The sequence below is a fragment of the Siphateles boraxobius genome, unplaced genomic scaffold (genome assembly GCF_051911475.1).
Source record: "Siphateles boraxobius isolate OS27281-9 unplaced genomic scaffold, OSU_SipBor_1 6, whole genome shotgun sequence".
In the NCBI taxonomy this organism is placed as follows: Eukaryota; Metazoa; Chordata; class Actinopteri; order Cypriniformes; family Leuciscidae; genus Siphateles; species Siphateles boraxobius.
Genome location: NW_027509186.1, coordinates 13,836,637 through 13,859,912, shown reverse-complemented (window position 1 = coordinate 13,859,912; position 23,276 = coordinate 13,836,637). Strand labels below are relative to the sequence as shown.

At 40.7% G+C, this 23,276-nt stretch overlaps 2 protein-coding genes across 2 annotated transcripts in view; both read right to left on the bottom strand.

Annotated features, from left to right (window-relative positions):
* lypc (ly6 domain containing, pigment cell) overlaps positions 1-23,276 on the bottom strand; it is a 113,667-nt gene that overhangs the window by 34,391 nt on the left and 56,000 nt on the right. The gene's annotated exons all lie outside the window — the stretch shown is intronic.
* gpr55a (G protein-coupled receptor 55a) lies at positions 7,345-16,587 on the bottom strand. Its single transcript, XM_077207372.1, has 2 exons — positions 16,382-16,587; positions 7,345-8,860 (listed from the first exon to the last, which is right to left on the bottom strand). The coding sequence occupies exons 1-2, from the start codon at positions 16,398-16,400 to the stop codon at positions 7,860-7,862; spliced, it is 1,020 nt and encodes a 339-aa protein (XP_077063487.1). The 5' UTR covers positions 16,401-16,587; the 3' UTR covers positions 7,345-7,859.

The following is a 23,276-nucleotide window of genomic DNA, read 5'->3' as shown; positions in this document are numbered from 1 at the left end:
GGTGAGGGGGTTTCTCCGCCTCTCCAGTGGTGCTTGTCCTAACTCTCACGGTAGGTTAATTTATTTAAGTCAAATTTTGTATAAGGTATTGGCTGCAAAAATGTGAACATTTCCATTTGTCAATGCTCAGGAAAATTATACAGTTCACTGACCTCATTTTGACCTTTTTGGGCCATGTTGTCACAGTATGGCACAAGATGTCACATGGCCATTATCTATTGGCTTAAAGAGTGAAAGAATTATAATGAATGAAACAATTAAAAAAACAGGGAAACGTAAAAGGTGACCAAAAAAAGAAACTGCATCTGGTAGGCTACTTTTGTTTTTCTTTTTCTTTTTTAAATGATTTTCATCACTATAATATACGTGTCATTTTTGTATTGTCTTATTAACCTGTATTACTGTATAAAATATATTTTGCAATGCTATTAAATTAATATCCATTAATTTCGAATTACATTTAAGGTAATACATTTTTGATATAGGCCTATACATAGTCTTGAAAATGTTTTGATTATTTATATAAATAAATAGAAGTAATTAAATTATTTATTATAAAGACACTTTCTGCTTTCCATAGTGATGCTCGTGCTGTGTTTGCATACTTTATCACAGCTGAAGTGAAATTAATTAAATATTTGTCAAATACACAGACGTTTCAGATACGTTTTCATTCAGTACTTTATGTACTGCTTAATACATCGTCTATTTGTACAAGAATAAAGTAACATATACGCCTATATTATACATATACATATATATTAAGTTAAAATAGCAATAAAGTGGGCTCTAGTTTTTTTTATCAGTTTTATTTCGATAAACATGACACAAATAACATCACAACTACATGAAAAGTGCTTTTACTGTTATACAAATGCAGATCTGTGAGCATTAGTGGAACTGAAGGTGGGTGTGAGAATAAACACGAAACTCATGTGATCGTTGTCATGCGGTGAATTCGGCCAATCGTGGAACGTTTGTGTCGTCATCAGAGCTCGTGCAGCCGCACTTGAGAAACTGGCTGGAGGTCTGCTTTTTAGGTATTCAGAGTTTCTTTCAGAATATAATAATATACCAGTATCTCCCAAAGAGTTTGCCACAGTTATGGATGCTATTCCATCTGGCACACTCATGTTTTTCAAAAATAATACTCTCTCTTTGGGTTCATTATCTTTTCCTGAACCTATCAACACTCCTATTGGTGAGATATGTTACACTGGAAAAAAAGGAAGAAATTATAAAGTAAGAGTTCTATTCTTTGAGAACATTACTTCTGCCCCTCCTGCAATCTCATAGCCTATTGGAATGGACTTTTTGATCATTTAAATTGGAAAAATATATGGTCCATCCAACAAAGGTTTCTCCTCATAAACAAAGTAATAAAAGACATATAGTTTAAATGAATTCATAATATTTACCCAGTCAAAAATTTCCTTAAGGAAAAATTCAGATCTGATTTTGACACAAATTGCTCTTTCGGTCAGAATGACACTGAAACTCTTCTTCACTCGTTTTGGTTGTGCAGTTTTAGGCAACTTTGGAAAGATGTTTATCTCGAGCAATATCTTGCAAAATTTCTCTATGAATCCCAAAACTGTTATTTTTGGATTTTTTTGAAGCGGATTCAAATGCCTGCTTTATAATAAATCAAATTATTTTCCTATGTAGATTTTATATTCACAAATGTAAGTTTTCAAATTGTAAACCAATTTTTTTGGTATTCTTACATGAGATTAAAACATTACTTGTTCACACTCATCCTCTCTTAACCCAAAAGCACTCAGAACATGTAAAATTTGCGAGACCTATAAACTTTTTACTTTATTAAATGTTTAGATTTCTTTTCATTTAAGTAATGCCCTCTTTTTTCTTTTCTTTTTTCCCCATTTTTGTTTATATCACTGTCTAACTGTTTTTTGTTTTGTGCTATGACGTGTGTTTTCTTTCACTATTCTTCATATTTTTGTTATTCTTAATAATTAATGTTGTGTTATTATTCTGTTGTTTCACAATGTAAACTGGATGTTCAAATAAAGCATAAAAAAGAGAAACTGTCTGAGTCGAATCGCTCTCGCTGTCGCGTGGCGTCGGCGCTGTATCAAGTCGGCGGACATTTTAACCTGCATGCATGCTTCAAGTCAGCTGCGATCGGTCAAGCCTATTTACATATTAATCCAAACGTCACACTCAGCAGTGTGCATGGACGGCAACACGATGTTCGTTAACAGTATATCTCTGCAAAGGTATTTCCAACTTCTTTTTAAGCAAAGAAAGAAATTGCTCATTATCATTTAAAGAGACATGCACCGAAACGGGTCGCTGTGTGAAAAGAGCTGTATTTGAGGAGGTAAAAGGGTGTTGTTTTACACAACCATTGAGGAATTTTAACCATGTTACAAACTTTACATGAAGACCCCTAAAGAATCATACCAACTTGTGGAAAATGGGCATCCGATGACCCCTTTAATGGCCACCGGTGTCGCTAATAACAAGCGTTTCTGAATTCTACATACAGCCCTAAACATACATTTTATGTTTAAGTAAACATAAAATTCAATCCAACCATTATCTTAAAGGGTCATCATGGTAGAATTTGTTACAAAAATATTCCTGCAAATTATACGATTTCAATTTCATATTTATAAAAATCAGTTATAATCAGTTACTGTGATTTTTGGAACCCAAAAATTCACCTGTACACACACACACACACACACACACACACACACACACACACACACACACACACACACACACACACACACACACACACACACACACACACACACACACACACACACACACACACACTGACCTGTGTATACTACAGACTTCACATCGGCCTACATACTCCTTTAGCTATATGTAATTTCTACTGCCACACATCAAATTATATTTGTAAATAACCATTGTAAATAAATTGTACCTACAGTAATACCTTCTAACAGATATGTCTACATGTCCCAACTTGATATTTAAAAAGAATACATTTAACCGAACAGGTCAACTTTTCAGCTTTAAGAGAATGTATGTTACTGTAGTTATGTTGTGCTCAAGCAAAAAGCACTTGAGAAAAAAATAGAATAACAAACACATTGAGCAAGATCACTGAGAGCCCTTGTGAAACCTAACACATTACCAAAGCTAAAAATAAGTCTTCTGGGTTATATTGTACAAAAAGGAAGCTAAGAAAGGAAGCTAAGCAAATTCGCCTCAAATACACATATTTTATTACAAAGTGTTATTTATTGTTATAAATAACATGAGTATCAAACAGACAAAGATAGATGGTGACAACAGTCAGAAGTACAGGTTTCTGAACATCTGTGAACTCAGTGCTGCATGAGGACCGTAGCTAAAGATTAATCTTGTAATTATAATCGATAAATTAGAGTCAAGCTACACTTCTATAAAACGACTCAGCTACATTGAAGCAGCATAATATTTTTTTTAATTATAAAATATATATTCAGAGCACTTTTTAGCTGGTAGAACAAAACACATTCAGTCAGGGTTATGGCATTAAACTTGATTTGAAATAAAATACTAAAATGTAGAGTTTTGTCAAACTTCCCTGCTATAAAACAAGACACTCCCTGTGCATTTAACCTTTACCCACACTCATAACACATTTCTATGCACATTTTTAATCAAATGCTTCTGCTTTAGAACGGGAACCTTTGACATCAACTTAAACTTTATTCTGTGGCAGGAAGATAGCGTTGAAGTTAATCATTTTGAGCACTGTCACTGAACTAGCTTTATGTGAGCTATAAATATCTTGTTGGCTGACAAGCTATGGAAATCCTTGAAGCAGAAGTCCGTCCTCTGCTGGTGAGAAGAGGAACAGAGTTTGGACCAAACAAATCAAGAAAACACAAATCAAGGTGCACATTCCTTACATAATCAGGTTTCAAAACACTGTCTTAAATGTGTATTTGATTGAACAGTATTTTATATTTTGCACAAGCAAAAAGTAAACCGTCAATTAGGACTTTATTTATTTATTTATTTTTGCATTGTGACATTTTCAGGACAAATTGAAGGTGCAGTATGTAATATTGACAGCTAGTGGTTGAAATGGGTACCGCAGTCCAAATTTTAAAAAATTGGAGAGAGTTTTTTTCCCACCCCTTCCTCATTGGAGTCGATGCTCACGTGGGTTGCCAGATTGAGGACACAAACTGCGATCTCTGATCCGGTTTGTTTGTGGACTTTCAATTCCCTGTGTTTCCCTCTAACTGACAACCTGAGAGTCAAATACTATTGGGTAACTTGGAAGTGGGTGGGATCCAACAGACCAAAACAAAAACAGACATTCCCACATGGAACACATGTCAAAGTAAAATAACTAGGGCTGGGAAAAGATTAATCGCGATTAATCACATCCAAAATAAAAGTTTGTGTTTACATAATATATGTGTGTGCACTGTGTATAATTATTTTGTTTATATATATAAATGCACACACATGCATGTACATATTTAAGAAATATTTTCATGTATATACTGTATATATTTATTTATAATGTATATTATATATAAATATAAATATTTTATATATAAATAAAAAAAATTCTAATATGTATACATGCATGTGTGTGTATTTATATATACAAAATGATTATACACAGTGCATACACATATATTATGTAAACACAAACTTTTATTTTGGATGCAATTCAGGGAACTACACTAACATTTTCCACTGGTGGCACTTGCGCTACTAACTTTTTCAGTTACTAGCGCAAAACATGATTTGGTCGCACAAATTATTTATATAGTAAGCCGCTCTGGATAATAATGACCAATAGTGAAACTGTATTGCATACAGATGTGCTTTTTATTTTACTCTCCATCTTTTAAAACACATGCCTTCTTGTTTTCTTTAAAAATGGTTGGGATAGATTTACTGCAATAGAAAATACAGTAGCCTACACAATAAAGTGCTAAATTAATTTCTTTTGGATTTCACCATGCTATGGTTGGCACAGATGGGCAGACTTCTGAACTCTTAAGGAAAAGTAAAATAAATATAATATGTCATTGTGAAGCTTCAATGATTCGTGTTTGAATTGTTTTGACGCAGTTACAAATTTGGACAGTCCTGCAATTGAAGGCCCACAGAATTTACAGTAGGGCTGCACGATATTGGTAAAAAAATGACATTGCGATATTTGATTTTTCTGCGATATATATTGCGATATAAAAACAATTTCACCAGATGACTTGAATAGCTCTACTTGGAAAGAATGAATCATTCTAGAATGACTCTTGAGTTCAGTGTTGGACAGATCAGTTGTTATTTTAACCATTCATTAAAGTGAATCGGTTCAAAGGAGTCAGTTCGCGAATCGGACGTGTTATTAACGGACCACGGTACACGTTGTGTGATTATCCAGGCAGTTTAGGACATCGCACAAGATTTGTCTCAACACAGAAAACATTTCATCACCAGATAGATTTTTTGTTTTGTTTATTGAAAGAGTGGTTTATGCCATCTGAATGTGTGGAAAGCTTTTCAGAGAAGATGAGGCAACGTTATTTTAGCACAATTCACAACCAGTGGTAGTTCAGAAAAAAAAAAACTTCGGTCTTCCGACCTTTTACCATCGTGTATTCTCAAAGATATTCAGTCAACTCAATTCATTATTATGAGCGAGGGAGGGCAATAGTATCCAGCTGCAGACCCGCAGCACCACCAGTTTCAGAACCCCAGCGCCAGAACCGGAAGTAAGGGGCGGAGCTTACGTTCTAACACCAGCTCCAGGACCGGAAGTGAGGGGCGGAGCTTACGTTCTAAACCGAGTAACGCCACCTAACGTTTTGGAGCGTAATTTGCTTAGACACGAAACGTCATTATTACACACGAAATGTCATACTTTATACTTGTATTTATACTAAATATGATACATTAAGGTATAGTACAATAAGCATTTAAAACCTTGATTTTGTGTAATATAATTCTATATAGTTATCCGTTTTATTGTATTATGAGAGTTACTTCCTGATCGTGAAAATAATGCTTGAAACTTATGGTCATTTTATATAAAATATACTTTATTTCACAAGAACATGTGCAGCATGCATTTTTCTTTATGTAAAATAATGTCAAAAATCTAAAAAGAGAGAGAAAATCCGGCATTGTTTTAAAAGAAACCATAAAAATGTACCGTACTTCAAATAATAGCCGAGTCCCAAATAGACGATTGTCTCTTTACACGCCTGGTGTGGCTGCAGGTCTGGGTAAATATAAGTCCGGTCTCAAATAGAGGTCGGGTCTGTTTTTTAGTTTCAGGTTGTATTAAATCTTCTAAAACCCGTCAGATCGTCCGCTTTTTGGCGGAATAGAATGACTGCTGCGCATGACAGGGCGCTTAACGAGCAGAGAGTGAGAGAGCCCCGGCCGCGCGCGCGCACTCTCACGTCTTCAAACAACACGAGCACTGTCTTGCTCTTTATTTGTCACATACCAGTTATAGTTCATACAACGAGCAGTGACTCACTGTGTAATAAAAACATACCCTAAATATTATTTAAAAGGTGCAACAATTTTTAATATTTGTAAATACTTGCAAAAATAACCATGCTTGTGTCATTGTAAATAATTCCGCCCCTCTCTCACTTCCGGTTCTGGCGCTGGGGTTCTGGCACTGGGGTTCTGAAACTGGTGGTGCTGCGGGTCTGCAGCTGGATATATCTCAGGGAGGGAGAGAGAGCGCGCGCGCGACTGGGGCTTTCACTCTCTCTGCTCGTTCTCTCAGTTAAACAAGCGCGAATCCGCGAAGCCAACTTGATGTGTTGAATGCTCAGAGCGCGTTATAAAACGTATTCTTAAAATACACATTTCTGTTTTAATAAATGCTCATAGTAAATCATAGCATATTGCCTAAAACATTAGGTAGGTACAAAAATAATCAAACGGTGATACATTTGCGACCCATTAAAAATTAGGGTCGCAATGGCATTTCAAAAGGTCGCATATGCGACCATTTTGGTCGCAGTGTAGTTCCCTGCAATTAATCTTTGCCCAGCCCTAAAAATAACTGGTTGTAGCATTGTGTTTGAATTGATAATTTCCCCTTAATATCTGCAAACACATTAAGGTATTTGTATGCTTTAGTGCAGTCAAAAATAAATATATAAGCACATTTTGCTTTTCTTAATTATCCTGAAATGGTTATTCTCATCACTAATACATGCAATTTGTAATTACTTTAATATGTGTTCGTGTAAAAATGCTGTTTGTAATCTTTTAAAATAAAATCAATTTTAAATAATTAAATTCAAAATAACTTGCTTTTGATGCATAAATATAAAAACAATTTCAAGTTATTTTTCTAATATGTCTGGTAATTTTACTGTTACAGTAATGAGAATTAAACTTTTTATTTTGTATTACAGTAATGAGAATTTGAGAGTAAAAATATCCTTATTGTCTTGAAAATAATGTCACAATGCAAAAAACTAAAGAGTAGCAATATAGTAATATACATAAAACATATACTTTCATTTTTAAAATGAAACATTTGGGGGTAAAATGTGACCCAGGCACCTCTTTTTTTAAGTAAACCTAAATTTCACTCCAAAATATTGTATACCATGGCTCAGAAAAGCTGTAAGTGTTATGTGATTTAAAAAAAAAAATGAAAATAATAAAAATAAATACAGCTAAATTTTGTTTTAAAAAATAACCTGTCACATTTTCACACATCCTTTGTGTATACAGTACTTCCCATCCACCAGCACACTCAGCTCCTCTATACAAGCATGTGTCTTACTGTATACTATCCTCGATTGCCGTGTAACTGTAGGATTAATCGTCCTAGCGTTCAGTCTTCCTTGATTTCCTGTAAGTCTTTATGTAAAACCAGCAACCACACTTACTTCCATCTTCTCAGTTTCTTTGGATGAACCATTATACGTTTCGCTAAATAACATTTGATTCTTTGAACGTATGCGCGTCTCTCTGACGTATATAGCCATTCTCCTATCTCGCTTTGCAGACTCCAGGTTCTCCTTAAGAATGAAGTAGTAACACGCACCATCTGCCAAGATGTTCACGTTGCTAATACATATGCTTATGTGCACAAAATAGCGCAGATGAACGATCCTGGATGAGTCCGGGTTGCTTGTCTTGGCATGGAAGTAAAGCAGCACCGCTATGTGGTAAGGAATGAAGCATGTGAGGAACACCACCAGGTTGCTGAGGACGATCTTCATGCTCTTGTTGTTGCGCAGTTTGGCATCGCCTGGATTGCGTGTCCTCAGGCCGTGCAGAATCTGCACCACGCGCACGGAACAGAACACCATCAACAAGGCGCTGCTGCAAAACACCGTCTCCATTGAGACCAGAATCCAACTTTTGGACCAAGTTCTGTTGGAGAATTGCTCGAAGCAAAAAGTTTCAGAAGTGTTGTTTAGACCATCGCGAAGATTGTAGATGGGGACGCTGAATCCAAAGACCGCCATCCACACGACCAGGCACACGAGCATCGCCTTGCGCGGAGAACGCAAACGAAGCGCAGCGAATGGAAACCGAAGAGCGATGTAGCGGTCGACCGCGATGCACATGCTCAGCATGATGCTGCCGTAGATGTTGACGTAGAGCAGGCTCTCCAGCAGGGAGCAGAAGGTATTACCAAGAGTCCAGATCTGCTTGTATGCGTGTATCTTAAAGGGCAGCGACAGAATCAGCAGGCCGTCGTTGATGATCAGGTTGATGAGGTAAACCGTGGATTCGCTCAAGCGGCGAACACGGAAGAGCAGCAGCCACAGAGCGGCCAGGTTCAGAGGGAGGCCGAAGACCAGAATGGGCATATACACGCACCACTGGACCCAGCACACCCAGTCACATGGGGCTGATATGGAGGAAGAGAAAAAGAGAGGTTAGTATCCCAGCTAACTGGAAACGTTCTCAGAACTTTGGCTAATGTACTGTCAAAGTTAAAAACGAACATTCTTTTAGTAACATTAATAGAACTTTTCTTCAAATTCATCTGGTTTTTAATAACGCTCTCAAAACATTAGCACAAAAAAATCTGAAATGTTTTATTTGGACATTCGTCTAACATTTGTCTAACGAGTGTTCAGAGAACATTCACTGGTATGAATAAATGAATGAATGAGGCATTTATATAGCGCTTGTACTACTGTACACCCAAGTAACATTCCTAAAGATATAGTAAACATTCCTATAATGTCTGAAGAATTTATGAAATGGAATGTTCACTTAATGTTCGTATAAACAAGAAAAAACATTTTTAAAAGAATGTTCAGAGAACATTCAGAAATAACGTTTACATAACTTTAATGGGAACATGAGCAAAAATTTTTTAGAACATACGAGGTAAGAAATATTCTGGATTGAAGTAGAGGAGAGTGGGGCTGGTTGGGTCAAGGGTTGGTTGGCAGGACACAGTTCAATTCTAGTACACTAGAGGGCGCTGCCACAAATATCTGACATTAAAATGACTGCCCTCTTGACCTGAACACACCAAGGGGGTAATCCATCAGCCGGAAACTGAAGCCTTGCGGGAGCCGCCATTGTAGCAGACCATCACCTGCTGTTAGCATTCCACTGACTCCCATTCATTTTGGCGTCACTTTGACAGCGAAAAACTTTACATCTGAGGCGTCCAAAGACTTCATTTGTTAATTATTTATTTCTAAAGAAACACGACAATGTTTAAAAGGCTCCATTACTTTGTATCTTGCGTTATGGCCCCGTAGAAGCCGTTTTTGTAAAAAATAAGCTAACGATTGCGTCATAACCACGCAACTTTCCGTCGCACAATAGAGAAATTACCGTATAGGCAGGAGGAGAAGCTCGCAGGCAAACTTTTACTGTCTATGAGGCAATCAGGGGGACATAGAGGCATAAAGTCAAGGGAGAAGCTCATAGATAGGAGTCCATAAAAGCAACGGGACAAAATATTTCAACAACGTTTTTTTAGGAATTAGGTGATTCAGATTAGTCTTGGCACAGCTACTAGACGATTTACAACTGTCAGACTGTCGTCAGGCTCAGTTTGAGCCTGCGCAGTCGCACAGCCATCAGGAAGTGAGTGCTTCTAATGGGCTTCAATTTTCTCAGTTGAAATCAAGGGGGTCACTGTCCACACACACCCATTTACTAAAATCATCGAACTGTCACTAACTGTTGAGGTGAGGATAACTTTTCTATTTTACTGTGTTAAAACAAAACAAAAGTTCTCCTCACTAAATACATTTTAGAACTATGATAGATAGCGATATATAAAATGTAAGGATCAGTTGATATAGATAGGATCAGCTATATTTTGATATGAAATTTAAAAGTCTCTGATGAGTGATGCTATGTGGCTAACATAATTTCAGTAAAGAGGTGTGTCCTAATGTGGGTGGTGTTGGTTGACACACTGACACACATGTGCCAACCAACCCCATTATAGCCAATTGGTTATAAATGTATTAATTTATGCATTTTACATGTTAAAACATAATATTTTATAATATCATATATATATATATAGACTTTATATTTATGAATAGGTGCTGGTCATAAAATTAGAATATCATCAAAAAGTTTCAGTAATTCCATTCAAAAAGTGAAATTTGGACATTATATTCATTCATTATATTATATTAATTCATCTTCACACAGACTGATATATTTCAAATGTTTATTTCATTTAATTGTGATGATTAAATCTGACAACTAGTGAAAATCCCAAATTCATTATCTCCGAAAATTTGAATATTACTTAAGACCAATACAAAAAAAGGATTTTTAGAAATGTTGGCCCACTGAAAAGTATGAACATGAAAAGCATGAGCATGTACAGCACTCAATACTTAGTTGGGGCTCCTTTTGCCTGAATTACTGCAGCAATGCGGGGTGGCATGGAGTCGATCAGTCTGTGGCACCGCTCAGGTGTTATGAGAGCCCAGGTTGCTCTGATAGTGGCCTTCAGCTCTTCTGCATTGTTGGGTCTGGCGTAGCCTACAGAACTCGACTGAGAGACCATTTAAAGGCCTTTGCAGGTGTTTTGAGTTAATTAGCTGATTGGAGTGTGGCACCAGGTGTCTTCAATATTGAAACGTTTCACAATATTCTAATTTTCTGAGATACTGATTTGGGGGTTTTCATTAGTTGTCAGTTATAATCATCAAAATTAAAAGGAATGAACACTTGAAATATATCAGTCTGTGTGTCATGAATGAATATAATATCCAAATTTCCCTTTTTGAATGGAATTACTGAAATAAATCAACTTTTTGATGATATTCTAATTATATGACCAGCACATGTAAACTATCCACCTTATTCTGCTCTAAACAATGCGCGCCGCCATGACGACGACTCCGGTTGCCTACTTCCGGTTCGTACTGTTTTAGCAGTGAGAGTATGAGTTCAGGCTCTACATGTGCTGTTGTTGGTTGTTTTAACAATTCAAAGAAGATAAAAAACTTTTTAGAAACGGGTGCTTTGAGCATAAGATAAAAAGGAGAGAATGCCAATGTCCGCTTCTTATCAGCTACATTCAATACCAGAGAGTAGACGTTTTTGGTTAGCTGCGCTAAAACTGAAGCATCCAATGAAAAAGGTGTAATACGTTACCAGTAGGGATGGGCATTTCAAGCAAAAATAATATTCGAAGATCGCTGGGTATTATGCAATTAATATTCGAGAATCGCACCCCTCCATCACATCACGCACACATGCATGTAAAGGATAGGCTACACACCAGAGCACATGAGCAAAGCGGAGCAGTGTGACGCTTAAATATAAGTTAAACAAAAAAAAAGTAAACATACGTTTTATATTTAAGTTTCACAATATGTTTTTTTTTTATTATTTCATCTATGTTGATTATATGAAAAGGGAACCGCATAAGATGAGTCAGATATGATCATAAGATGCCCAATATAGCCTATCGGAAAACATTTGGAATGGCTCAGACATGATTTTGACCACTTATCAAGTTTTGTTTTGTAGAAAGCCTTTCTTTAAAGTGAATTTCGTTTAGTATAAATTGTATCTTCATTTTTATCAATGTTTTATCAACAAAGTGCCTGGAATAATAAATAAGAAGCACAAATAGTAGGTACAGGACACGGATGCGCGGGCGCGTGAACTGGAGCGCGTCTTATTAATCAACGAAACTCAGCGTATAAGTTACTTGCCTCACATACATAAGTATATCTATAGAAAGCTTGAAATGTGTACTTTTAAACAAAATAATTAAAAACGAGCAGAAATGGGCTGCTCTCTGCTTATGTATAGGTTAATTCGTATGAAGTGTGCATTTCGCGTTCACTACTGCGAAGATGACGAGTCAGCATCATCAAATTTATCTTTGCAGTCGACACTTACAGAAAACACTAGTTATTACTAAACAATTCAAATGTTTAATGCATAACCATTACTTTTGCCGTTTTTCGTGGCAAGCTTATGCGTGCGTTGAGATATATTACGAAAACGCTCATTATGGTTTAGCATTCTCTCCCATATAGTCGGCCTATACATAACTTCCAACCCAACTTCAGTCGTGCACGGGCAGCCCTACTTATTTCACATATTTTCTAACCAGCACATCACTGCGGCATTCTGAGCAAGCGGCGCTTAATCTTCATAAAGCTTCGAACCGGAAAAGGACAACCGGCTTCCGGTTCAAACCCGCTATGAATCATGGGTAAATTCGCTAACCAGGAAAAAGGTGGATACAAACTGTATTTGTTTTTGGTTTGGTTAATAATTTGATTAAAAACAGGCAGACATTCAGTTTAATGTTATTCTGCATCTGGTTTGAATTAAATGCTCAAGTTCTTTATATTTGTCACCTCATTCTTTGTAGCTATAGCATCTGTGCCAACCAACCCCATTGCATGTGCCAACTAACCCCCATACTGGGGCTGGTTGGCACAAGTGCACAACATCACTTTAATGATGAATAAAACATTTTTAGGAATCATTTGTGAACATTAAATGTATCTGTTGGCTAGCTGAGATCTTAACCTTTCAGTTGTTACTGGTTAGACTATTTTAACATATAGCATGACTGAGAAATATGACAGAGAGTGAAAAGTGTGCCAACCAATCCCGCTCTCCCCTACAAGTTTAGACCAATCTAGAGCATTTGTGGCATAATGTTGATCTATTAAGTTGATCAAAAGCTACAGTAAATGCATTTATAATATCACAAAAGATTTCGGTAACACTTTACAATAAGGTTCATTAAGTTAACATTAGTTAATGTATTAACTAACATGAGCTAACAATGAGCAATACATTTGTTACAGTATTTATTAATCTTTGTTAATATTAGTTAATAAAAATCCAGCTGTTCATTGTTTGTTCATGTTAGTTCATGGTGCATTAACTAATGTTAACAAATTAACCTTATTGTAAAATGTTACAATGATTTCTATTTCAAATAAATGCTGTTCTTTTGGACTTTCTATTCATCAAAGAATCCTGAAAAAAACATGTATCACAGTTCCCACAAAAACATGAAGCAGCATAACTGTTTTTTAAACTTTCAAAATAATAATAAATGTTTCTTGAGCATCAAATCATCATATTAGAAGGATTTCTGAAGGATCATGTGACACTGAACACTGGAGTAATGATGCTGAACATTCAGCTTTGATCACAGGAATAAATTACATTTTAATATTCAAAAAGAAAAACAGTTTTTATATTGTAATAATATTTCACTATATTACTGTTTTAACTAAAATAAGTGCAGCCTTGGTGAGCAGAAGAGAACATTAGTGTATATTAAATTTGACAGCTATGACAATGCAAGGCCATAACTCTAAAACAGCTGTAAAAATTATGATTTTAACAGAAGAGTTACACATTATAACGGAAGAGTTTTTTAATAAAATATAAAATAAGCATCACATCTGCTTTTAAATCCTCCAAAAGTTGGCCATTGTAGTGCAAAGAATTGCAAACATTTTGCCAAAAAACATCTACTTTTGTGTTCCACGAAGAACGTCATACAGATTTGGAACAATAGGTGAGTAATCGGATGGCAGAATCTACATCTTTTAGGTTACTGTTTGTACCACACAAGTGAGACAATCGTTTTCAACTTATTACAAATAGCACTTATTGTAAACAAGACGTTACTTGTTGTTGTTTTTTACACTTGGTGCAAACAGTATCTTCCACCATTTATACTATTTATACTGCAAATTCCATCTACCTTTTTACACTTGGTGAAAACATATTATGGGGGAAATCATGTAAATGTACGATGATCCTGTAACTGGTGTGATGTTTATAATTAAGATTACTGATCAATTCAATAGTTTTGAGATGAATTCTAAAATTGCAATTATTCAATGTAGTGATAACTCATCATACAGTTCATATTTACATACAAACACACCTACACTACAATCAATACTGTCTGCCTAAATAAATATGTGCAAAAATGGTGTTAAATGGCTCATTGGTTGTATAGCAGACTTTATGAATTAATTATGGACCAACACTGCACCTATTATGATCCTACAGTATACAGTTATTATTGGCTTTCATGGACAGAAATGACTGTGCGATGGTGTTTTGTATTTCAACATGTTGATTGTTCTGCTAAAAAGCAAACTTCTTTGGGTTTGACTTCATTAAAGGCTGAAACACTGTTGAAACACAAGTGTCTGTCTTAAATATTTAGACATGTTAATGAAATCAAGATAGAAACCATTTTTGGGGGGGGGTTGGAAAATTTACAGTGTTGCTCGCAGCTATGAAACGGCACATGTGACAGAACAAGATATATGTACACTAGTGACATCATGGTTTTAGTTTACTAATGTTTGCCGAAACTAGTGCCGATTTCCTGACCAACCTCTGGCATGCTCTACCTACGTGTTTGTGTCATTTTAAGGTAAAAGTTTAAAGTTTATTTTGGTGGCAGCACATCCTGATATGTATTTCCTCCCTAGCTAAATGTGCTCCCTACATTTTTCTAACACATTTACCTGATAGTACTTTTGTGTAAAAATAGTTTCTGTCATATATTTTATGTGCCAATTTTCAATAAGATAGTTTTAAATACCGAGCCAGGTTTAATTTTCAGAACAGCAAGCTAAAGTCTCCAGCTTCCCTGCATTGTCTATCCTGAATAATATTTTTCATATTCAGTACATAAAATTTACTTCATTTCGATAGTGCACTTTAGACCTTCGAAGTAACTTTGCAAGTAGCCTACATTTTAGTATTAGTGGACTGTTGGGTTGTTGGCCTACTTTTTTAGTAAGTAAATTTTTAGTCAGTAGAATGTTTGTTGTGAGCATCAAAATAAAGTGTTGGCAGATATTACGCAGACAGTCTACTAATACTCTAATGACTGGTAGTAGACATGTAGTTGAAAAGTTACTAATAGTTAGTAGAATGTCTAAAGTGGACTATCAAAATAAAGTGATACATATGCATTTACATAGCCTAATGTTATAATTCAAGTTAAACATATTTGAACATAGAATTATTGAATTTTGCTTTGAGTACCAACCCTGAGGTGTAAAGAGAGATGAAACTCTTATCGCTTCTCATCTGATCTAAAACAAACAATGTATGAAAATACATGCAAATAGCCTTGGCTTGAACTATCAACTAACGCATCCTGGTATCATTATTAAAATACAGAACTAAGAAACATGGTCATCTTTTAAATGTGATTTAAATTTCTTATTATTTCTTAAGATTTAAACATCTTCTGACTAAGATTAACTTGAGATTCAAGAGGGCTGCTTTCCATCCGAACACAAGATATTGGTCAAATGTCTCCAGAAGTAGGTTAGATATGTATGTCTCTTCAGATCAAACACAGATTGATGGAAATTCTCTCATGCTGTCACGATTAAAGGCGGCAAATGGAAATGTGGTCTCCTTGTGATTTTTTTTTTCTTTTTGTGTTTTTCCCCTACTTCTTTTGTTAAATAACCACATTAAACTTGAACCCTTAGCCTTGTTTATTTTATACAACTTTGAATTTAGTTAGGCTACTGATTAAGAAAATCCAGGCGCCTAACTTGAAACTCATAAAAATCAAGTAGAAATTAGACTACAGAAATTATTGTGACAATAGATATGATATATGACTATGGCTAGTTGTTGCTTTTTTATAGAATAGCCTATGATTTTATGAATCCAGTTGATCTGAACCAAAACCATTTAAAAAACACGTAGGTCACAATTTTTATTTTCTAGCAAATAATCATCACGTTTTTAACAGTAGTAAAATAAGCCAACATGTCAGAATGACTCTGAAAAACGGTCTTGAGTTTATTACAATCCTACAGATGTCAATCGCTTAATTTAGTCGGAAACTGCGGTTATGGTAAATTGTTGTAGTAATGAACGCACTAGACTCGCGGTAACTTACATGTAAGGTTGGAGCTCATTCCCAGGGTTAGGTAATGATTTGTCCCGGTGGTGTCTGCCGTTATCCAGACTTCAGGGCAGGTTGTAGATCCTCGCGGGAGTTGATTTGTGAAATATGTCTCTGAAGCATTGCGTGTCTGCTGGATGAGTTCAGTTTCTTTTGTTTCCGCTGCAGACCAACTCTGCAGTCAGACAGACACTGGTGCTTTATCTGACAAAAGAGAAACTGTTAAACGCGCTCACGCGCGCTGTTTTGTTTGTGGGTTTGGTGAAATGAGAAGCCAACTAATGCTACACTTACACCCACCAATGCTTAAAGTAATTTTGTGCCCTATTATATAGTATTTTGACACAATATATTTGAGATGTCAGCGTTGGAACCCAGCTAACAATGGACGATCTAATAACTTTATAGCTAAATAAAAAGACCGAATAACCATTTAGACTTGGCATTCTAAATTCTAATTGGCAACATTCAGCTTTTTTTCACGGCCGCAACACATCATAAATGGGGAACAGTAGTAGCCTACAGTAGTGCAATAGTGTGCCAAAGTAGCCTACCAAACCTCAACACCAGATGACGACAGATCTCAAGTTCCGCTTACTGACTCGCAAAATCATTGCAGTGCACACAACTTACAAGTAAGCCTATGTACTGTTTTTGTGAAGAAACTTGTTGAGTGTGTAACAGAATAGTAGGCAAGCTTTGGGACATAGCCTACTTGTCATAACGGACTGCTTTGTTCTGCTCAGTTACTTGCATCCTGTCACTGTTTAAAGTCCCCATGAAATCAACAAGTTTTTGGGCTTTTAGTATATGTTAAACTTAAGGTTTTCTATGAGCTATGTGCTCCAAAACAATGACACAATTTTCATTTAGAATTATCATTCAGAACTTACTGTCTCTCACTTCCTCCAATATGGATCAATGATTGTGATGACATCACTCTGTTCAGACCCAACAAAAAGTTGCAAAACATTTTTTAAACGGAAACAGTGGTGTATTGAACACCCAATTCTGATGATGCAAGAGTTATCTAGAACTATGGCAGCTGAGAAGGGCCATTATTTGTGTTCTTTTCTAAGAATTTTCGGAGCCTTTTTATTAATAAGTGTTTAATACTGCAAAATACGCTCAATGTTATGCAGAAATCGACTCGGTTACTAACGTAACCTCGGTTCCCTGAGAGGAGGGAACGAGTATTGCGTAAGTAGCTTACGCTATGGGAAAACTCCTTTTCTCGAGAATATTGAAGTCTTTATGTAAAACGCATTGCAGCTGCACAGCTGACAGCAATGAACGAAGGCAGCTCGGTCATTGGCTGTGCTGCGGCAACTTGCTCGAACCAATGACGGGGCGACTCTGAATGCGCGACCAATGAGCACGCTTCGCGCCCGCGCGCGTCAGAGCCCGCCAAGATGGGCGTGGCCAAGAGCTATATATTGGGCGCCCCGTCATGAGAGTTCTTTAGGTTAAAACGACTGAAGCGAACTAACCAAGCACAAGCACGGCAGCTTACGCAATACTCGTTCCCTCCTCTCAGGGAACCGAGGTTACGTTAGTAACCGAGTCGTTCCCTTTCGAGAGGTCTCTCCTATTGCGTAAGTAGCTTACGCTATGGGAACACCATGCAAAACGCCGTGCGTGCTGAACTTCGCCTTATGATAGCCAGAGGCAGGTGCCTGAGCTAAAAAAGCAAAGTTATCATCCAACTAGCCGGCAGAGGCGAGCTTTATATGTGGGAAAGAATACAGAGCGGCTAGAAGGCGCTCAGTGTGACACAAGCACATACATAATCTAGATACGAACTCGTAGTTCAACTAGCATCATGCTGATAGTACATTGGAATGCAGTGTCGGGACCTGTAGGTTGTAGAACCTGATAAATGTGGACGGTGAGGCCCAGCCTGCCGCCGCACAAATATCCTCGATCGGTATCCCGCTCGACCATGCCCAGGAAGAAGCCAAACTCCTGGTGGAGTGTGCTTTGACTCCCCAGGGGCATTGAAGTCCCTTAGCTTCATAAGCCAGCGCTATAGCTTCAACTATCCAGTGAGAGATTCTCTGCTTTGAAACGGCGGAACCTTTCGTACGGCCGCCAAAGCATACAAACAGTTGTTCTGTCTGTCTGAATAGTGCAGAACGCTCCAAATACACTCTGAGAGCCCTAACGGGGCAGAGTAGATTAGCGTCGTGCTCGTCTGCTGGGGACGATAGCGCAGTTAGGGAGATAACCTGTGCTCTGAAGGGAGTGGTGAGCACTTTAGGAATATACCCATGTTTCGGTCTAAGGACGACCCTGCAGTCGTTAGGTCCGAATTCTAGGCAGGCAGCGCTTGTCGAAAGCGCATGCAGGTCGCCCACTCTCTTGACCGAGGCGAGTGCCAGCAAGAGCGCAGTCTTGAGCGAGAGCTGTTTAAGGTGCACGGTTCGGAGTGGTTCGAACGGAGGCCCTTTAAGAGCGTCTAGGACAGTAGCTAGGTCCCAGATCGGCACTGAGGGGGGGCGTGAAGGGTTCATCCTCCTAGCGCCCCTTAGGAAACGAATAATTAGGTCGTTTCTTCCCAATGGACGTTCCATTACAGGGTCGTGTGATGCTGTGATGGCCGCCACATATACTTTGAGCGTGGAGGGGGCGCGGCCCGCCTCCAGAAGCCCTTGTAGAAAAGCGAGTACGTTCGTAATCTCGCATGTTTCAGGGTTCAGGCCCTTGGCATTACACCAGACACTGAACACTTTCCATTTCTGGGCATATAAGCGTCTCGTGGAGGGCGCCCGCACCTCAGCGATGGTTTTTAGTGCTCCGCTCGTGAGGTTCCTGGGAACCCGTTGAGGGGCCATGCATGAAGGGCCCACAGATCGGGGCGGGGATGAAATATCATCCCGTTGGCCTGACTGAGGAGGTCTGGCCTCAGTGGAATCGGCCGTGGTGCAGATTGCATTTGCATCAGATCTGGAAACCATGTTTGGTTCTTCCAGAGTGGGGCTATCAGCAGCACTGCGTCTTTCTCCTCTCCGACCCGACTGATGACCTGCGGTAGCATCGCGATCGGGGGAAAGGCATATAAGGGACGGCTCGGCCAGCTCTGGGCGAGCGCATCCATGCTTTTCTTGAAGAAAAGAGGGCAGTGCGCGTTCTCCTTGGAGGCGAAGAGGTCGATCTCCGCTTTGCCAAAGGTTTTCCATAACCAGTGAATCGTCAGCGGGGTGAGAGCCCATTCTCCTGGGAGAATTTTGTCTCTGGATAGCATGTCCGCCCCCTGGTTCAGGGCACCTGGCACATGCGCTGCTCTCAGCGAGCGCAAGTTGTGCTGGGACCATAAAATGAGTCTCCTGGCCATTGAATGCATGGAGCTCGACCTGAGTCCACCCTGGCGATTTATGTACGATACTACCGTCATGTTTTCCGTTCGGACCAAGACGTGTTCGTTTCTCAGCTGTGGGAGCAGGGCTCTGAGAGCCAAAGCGACCGCTTTCATTTCCAGACAGTTTATGTGTAGGCGCTTCTCCGGGTTTGACCAAAAGCCGGAGACAGGCCTGCCCTCGTAAAGGGCCCCCCAACCTATTTTGGAGGCATCTGTCGTTATCATCTTTCTCCTTGTGTTCACACCCAGACTCACGCCTGACTGGTACCAGTCGGCGGCTTTCCAGTGCGTCAGGGCTTTTATACAGCCGTGGTTCGCTCTGATTAAAAGGTGGCCCGAACGCCACGCGTGAGTAGGGACGCGGCTCTTGAGCCAGCGTTGGAGAGGGCGCATATGCAACAATCCTAGCTGGAGTACGGCCGATGCTGAGGCCATGAGACCGATCATCCTCTGAAACCGCTTGACGGGGGCGAGCGCGCCCGCCCTGAATGATGTTGCAAGGCGCCGGATGGTGAGCGCGCGCTCTGATGAGAGACGCGCTGTCATTTGCATCGAGTCTAGAACTATTCCCAGGAAAGAAATCCTCTGGCTGGGAGATAGTATGCTTTTTGCAAAATTGATTCTTAGACCCAGGCATTCTAAATGGCTGATAATCCAAGATCTGTGTGTTATTAACTGACTCTCTGATTGTGCTAGAATCAGCCAATCGTCGAGATAATTCAGTATTCGCACTCCCCTTCGCCTTAGGGGGGAAAGTGCTGCATCCATACATTTCGTGAATGTACGGGGAGCCAGGGACAGGCCGAACGGAAGTACTGTGTACTGGTACGACTGTCCCTCGAAAGCGAATCTCAGAAACGGCCTGTGATGAGGCGCTATTGGAATGTGAAAGTAAGCATCTTTCAGATCCACTGAGAGAAACCAATCTCCTGGGCGTACTTGCGCGAGGATATGCTTGGTTGTTAACATTCTGAACGAGCGAATCATTAGTGCTTTGTTCAGGTGTCTGAGATCTAGGATGGGGCGGAGACCGCCATCCTTTTTCGGGACGAGAAAATAGCGGCTGTAAAAACCTGCCTCGCTCAGAGAGGGGGGAACAGTTTCCACAGCGCCCTTTTCTATTAGTTTGCGCACCTCGGTGCGTAGAACATGTGAGCACTCTTTTCTCACTTTCGTCTCGACCACAGTCGTAAAACGTGGTGGTCTGCGAGCGAACTGGAGCGAGTATCCGTGCTTTACTATATTCAATACCCATTTCGGCATATCTGGAATATTTTCCCATGCCGCTGCGTGTACAGATATGGGCTGAATACAGGCTAGGGGCGGGCCGCTGTGACGCAGGGACCCGGCCAGCGAATCGCCTGAGCTCATAGCTCTCAGAGGCGCGGGCGCGCGCTGAGCAGCTGAGTGAATGGGCGCGTGTGTGATTACAGCAGCGCGCGCTGTGTCTGTAAAACTCGCAGCCTGGGCTGGGGTTGTGTATGACACTGTAAGGACAGTGTTTATAAGTGGGGGTGCATAAACAGTGGTAGGCACACGCGTCACTTTTATAATGTTTCCCGCTTTTACTGGGGATGAATTTATAACTGTGTGAACAGTGCTTGTGTGTAGTGGTGCGTACATGACCGTAGGCACGTGATCTACATTCATGGGGTGCGCAGCTTGAGCTGGGAATGAATTTGGCACTGTTTTGACAGTATCTGGGAATGCACACTTTGTGGACATGTGAACCCTTAGTGACACAGGCAGAAAAAGACTCTTTTTGTGTTTTCTGTGCGTCGCCGTAAAAACGGCGTTTGTTTGCAGGTGAGCGAGCTCTGTGACTGGCCCATTGACTGCTGTATGAACATATCCAGCCGCCTGTAAGGGGACTGGGTAATGCTTGAGCTTTTGCAGAGAGAGTGGTCCGGCTTTTGCGAGACACGCACTCTCTCTTTTCATTCTTGTGGCTAGGACGGCTTTCGAGGCTCGGGGTTCAGCACAATCTTGGGCCGAGGACCCCGTCGCTCAGAAGGCGGCTTGCGGTTGTGAGAGCGCGAGCGGCGTCGAGCGTCAGCCTGAGGCGCGGGCTGAGAGGCGGTGGGGGCTGTTCTAGCCCGCTGCGGCTGCGGCGGCCTCTGTCTGCTCTGCGATGAGCTGGAGCGCTTGGGCAGGAAATGCCGCATAGCTTGTGAAGCATTCTGGGCCTCAGTGAAGCGTTCGGCGAAACCCTTAACCGCCGGTCCAAACAGCCCGCTGGTGGAGATAGGCGCGTCGAGAAATGGCGCCTTATCAGTGTCCTTCATCTCAGTCAGAGTCAACCACAGATGGCGCTCGAGAACAGTCAAATTAGCCATGGCACGGCCGATAGACTGGGCGGTGGCCTTCGTGGCTCGCAGGGCTATGTCAGTCGCACTGCGTAGGTCCTTAAAGGCTTCGGGTTCGGGGCCAGACTCGTCCATAGAGCGGAGAAGATTGGCTTGGAACACTTGAAGTACCGCCATAGAGTGAAGCGCTGATGCAGCTTGGCCGGCGGCGGCGTAGGCGCGACCGGCGAGAGCTGAAGTAGTGCGGCAGGGCTTCGAGGGGTGGGAAGCTTTGGCTTTCCATCCGGTGGTGGAGGGCGGGCAGAGATGATTGGCCACGGCCTCCTCGAGGGGCGGTGTTCCCTCGTAGCCTCTTTCCTTCGCGCCGTCCACAGAGGAGAGCGAGGAAGAAAAAGAAGGCTTTAGGCGCGCAGAGTGGGGGGCTTTCCACGACTTGGTGAGTTCGTCGTGAACTTCCGGGAAGAAGGGAGAAGGCCTTTGCCAATGGGCCTGCTGGCGCCCCTGCAGAAACCACTCATCCAGTCGGCTCCGGGTTGGTTCTTCGGGAGAAGACCAATCGAGCCCGAGGTCTTCCACGGCCTTAGAGAGAACGCGGATAATCTCGCTATCCATGGTGGAGCCCCCGCTGGCGCTAGCTAGCGTCGACGGGGCGGGGTCGAAAGTGGAGCCCGGCCAGTCGTCCGATGCAGCGTCGATTGACAAGCTGTCATCCATTCCCCCGTCGTCCTCGGACGCGCCGAAAGTCACAAGGCCCACCGCTCTGCTAGAGGGGTGTGGGTCCGGCTGGGTGGACTGAACCGGCGGTGGGGAAGGCAAGAGCGGCGGTGAAGCACGCGGAGACTGGCTCGGCGTGACGTCACTGAGCTCAGGTTCAGGAAGCCTCTGTGAGCGGCGCTTTTTCTTAGTGCGCGGCTCGAACAGAGGGATGGCGGCGATCGGCTCGCTCACGGCGAAAGCGGCGAGGCGAGCCCGCAGTGCGGAGAGACCCAGGTCGTCACATTCGGGGCATCCGCCCTTGGTCAAAGCAGCTTCTGCGTGGTCCCGGCCCAGGCAGCGAGCGCAGATGATGTGACGATCCCCGTCCGGGAGAAGGTCTCTGCACGACGCGCAGGAAGGCATTTGAAACAACGCCTTGGAAAATTTGCTCTTTTACAAGTGTCGCAGAGCGAACAGATGTAAATACTTGCGTGAGCAGTACGCCGGATGGCTCAGTAGGATCGCGTTA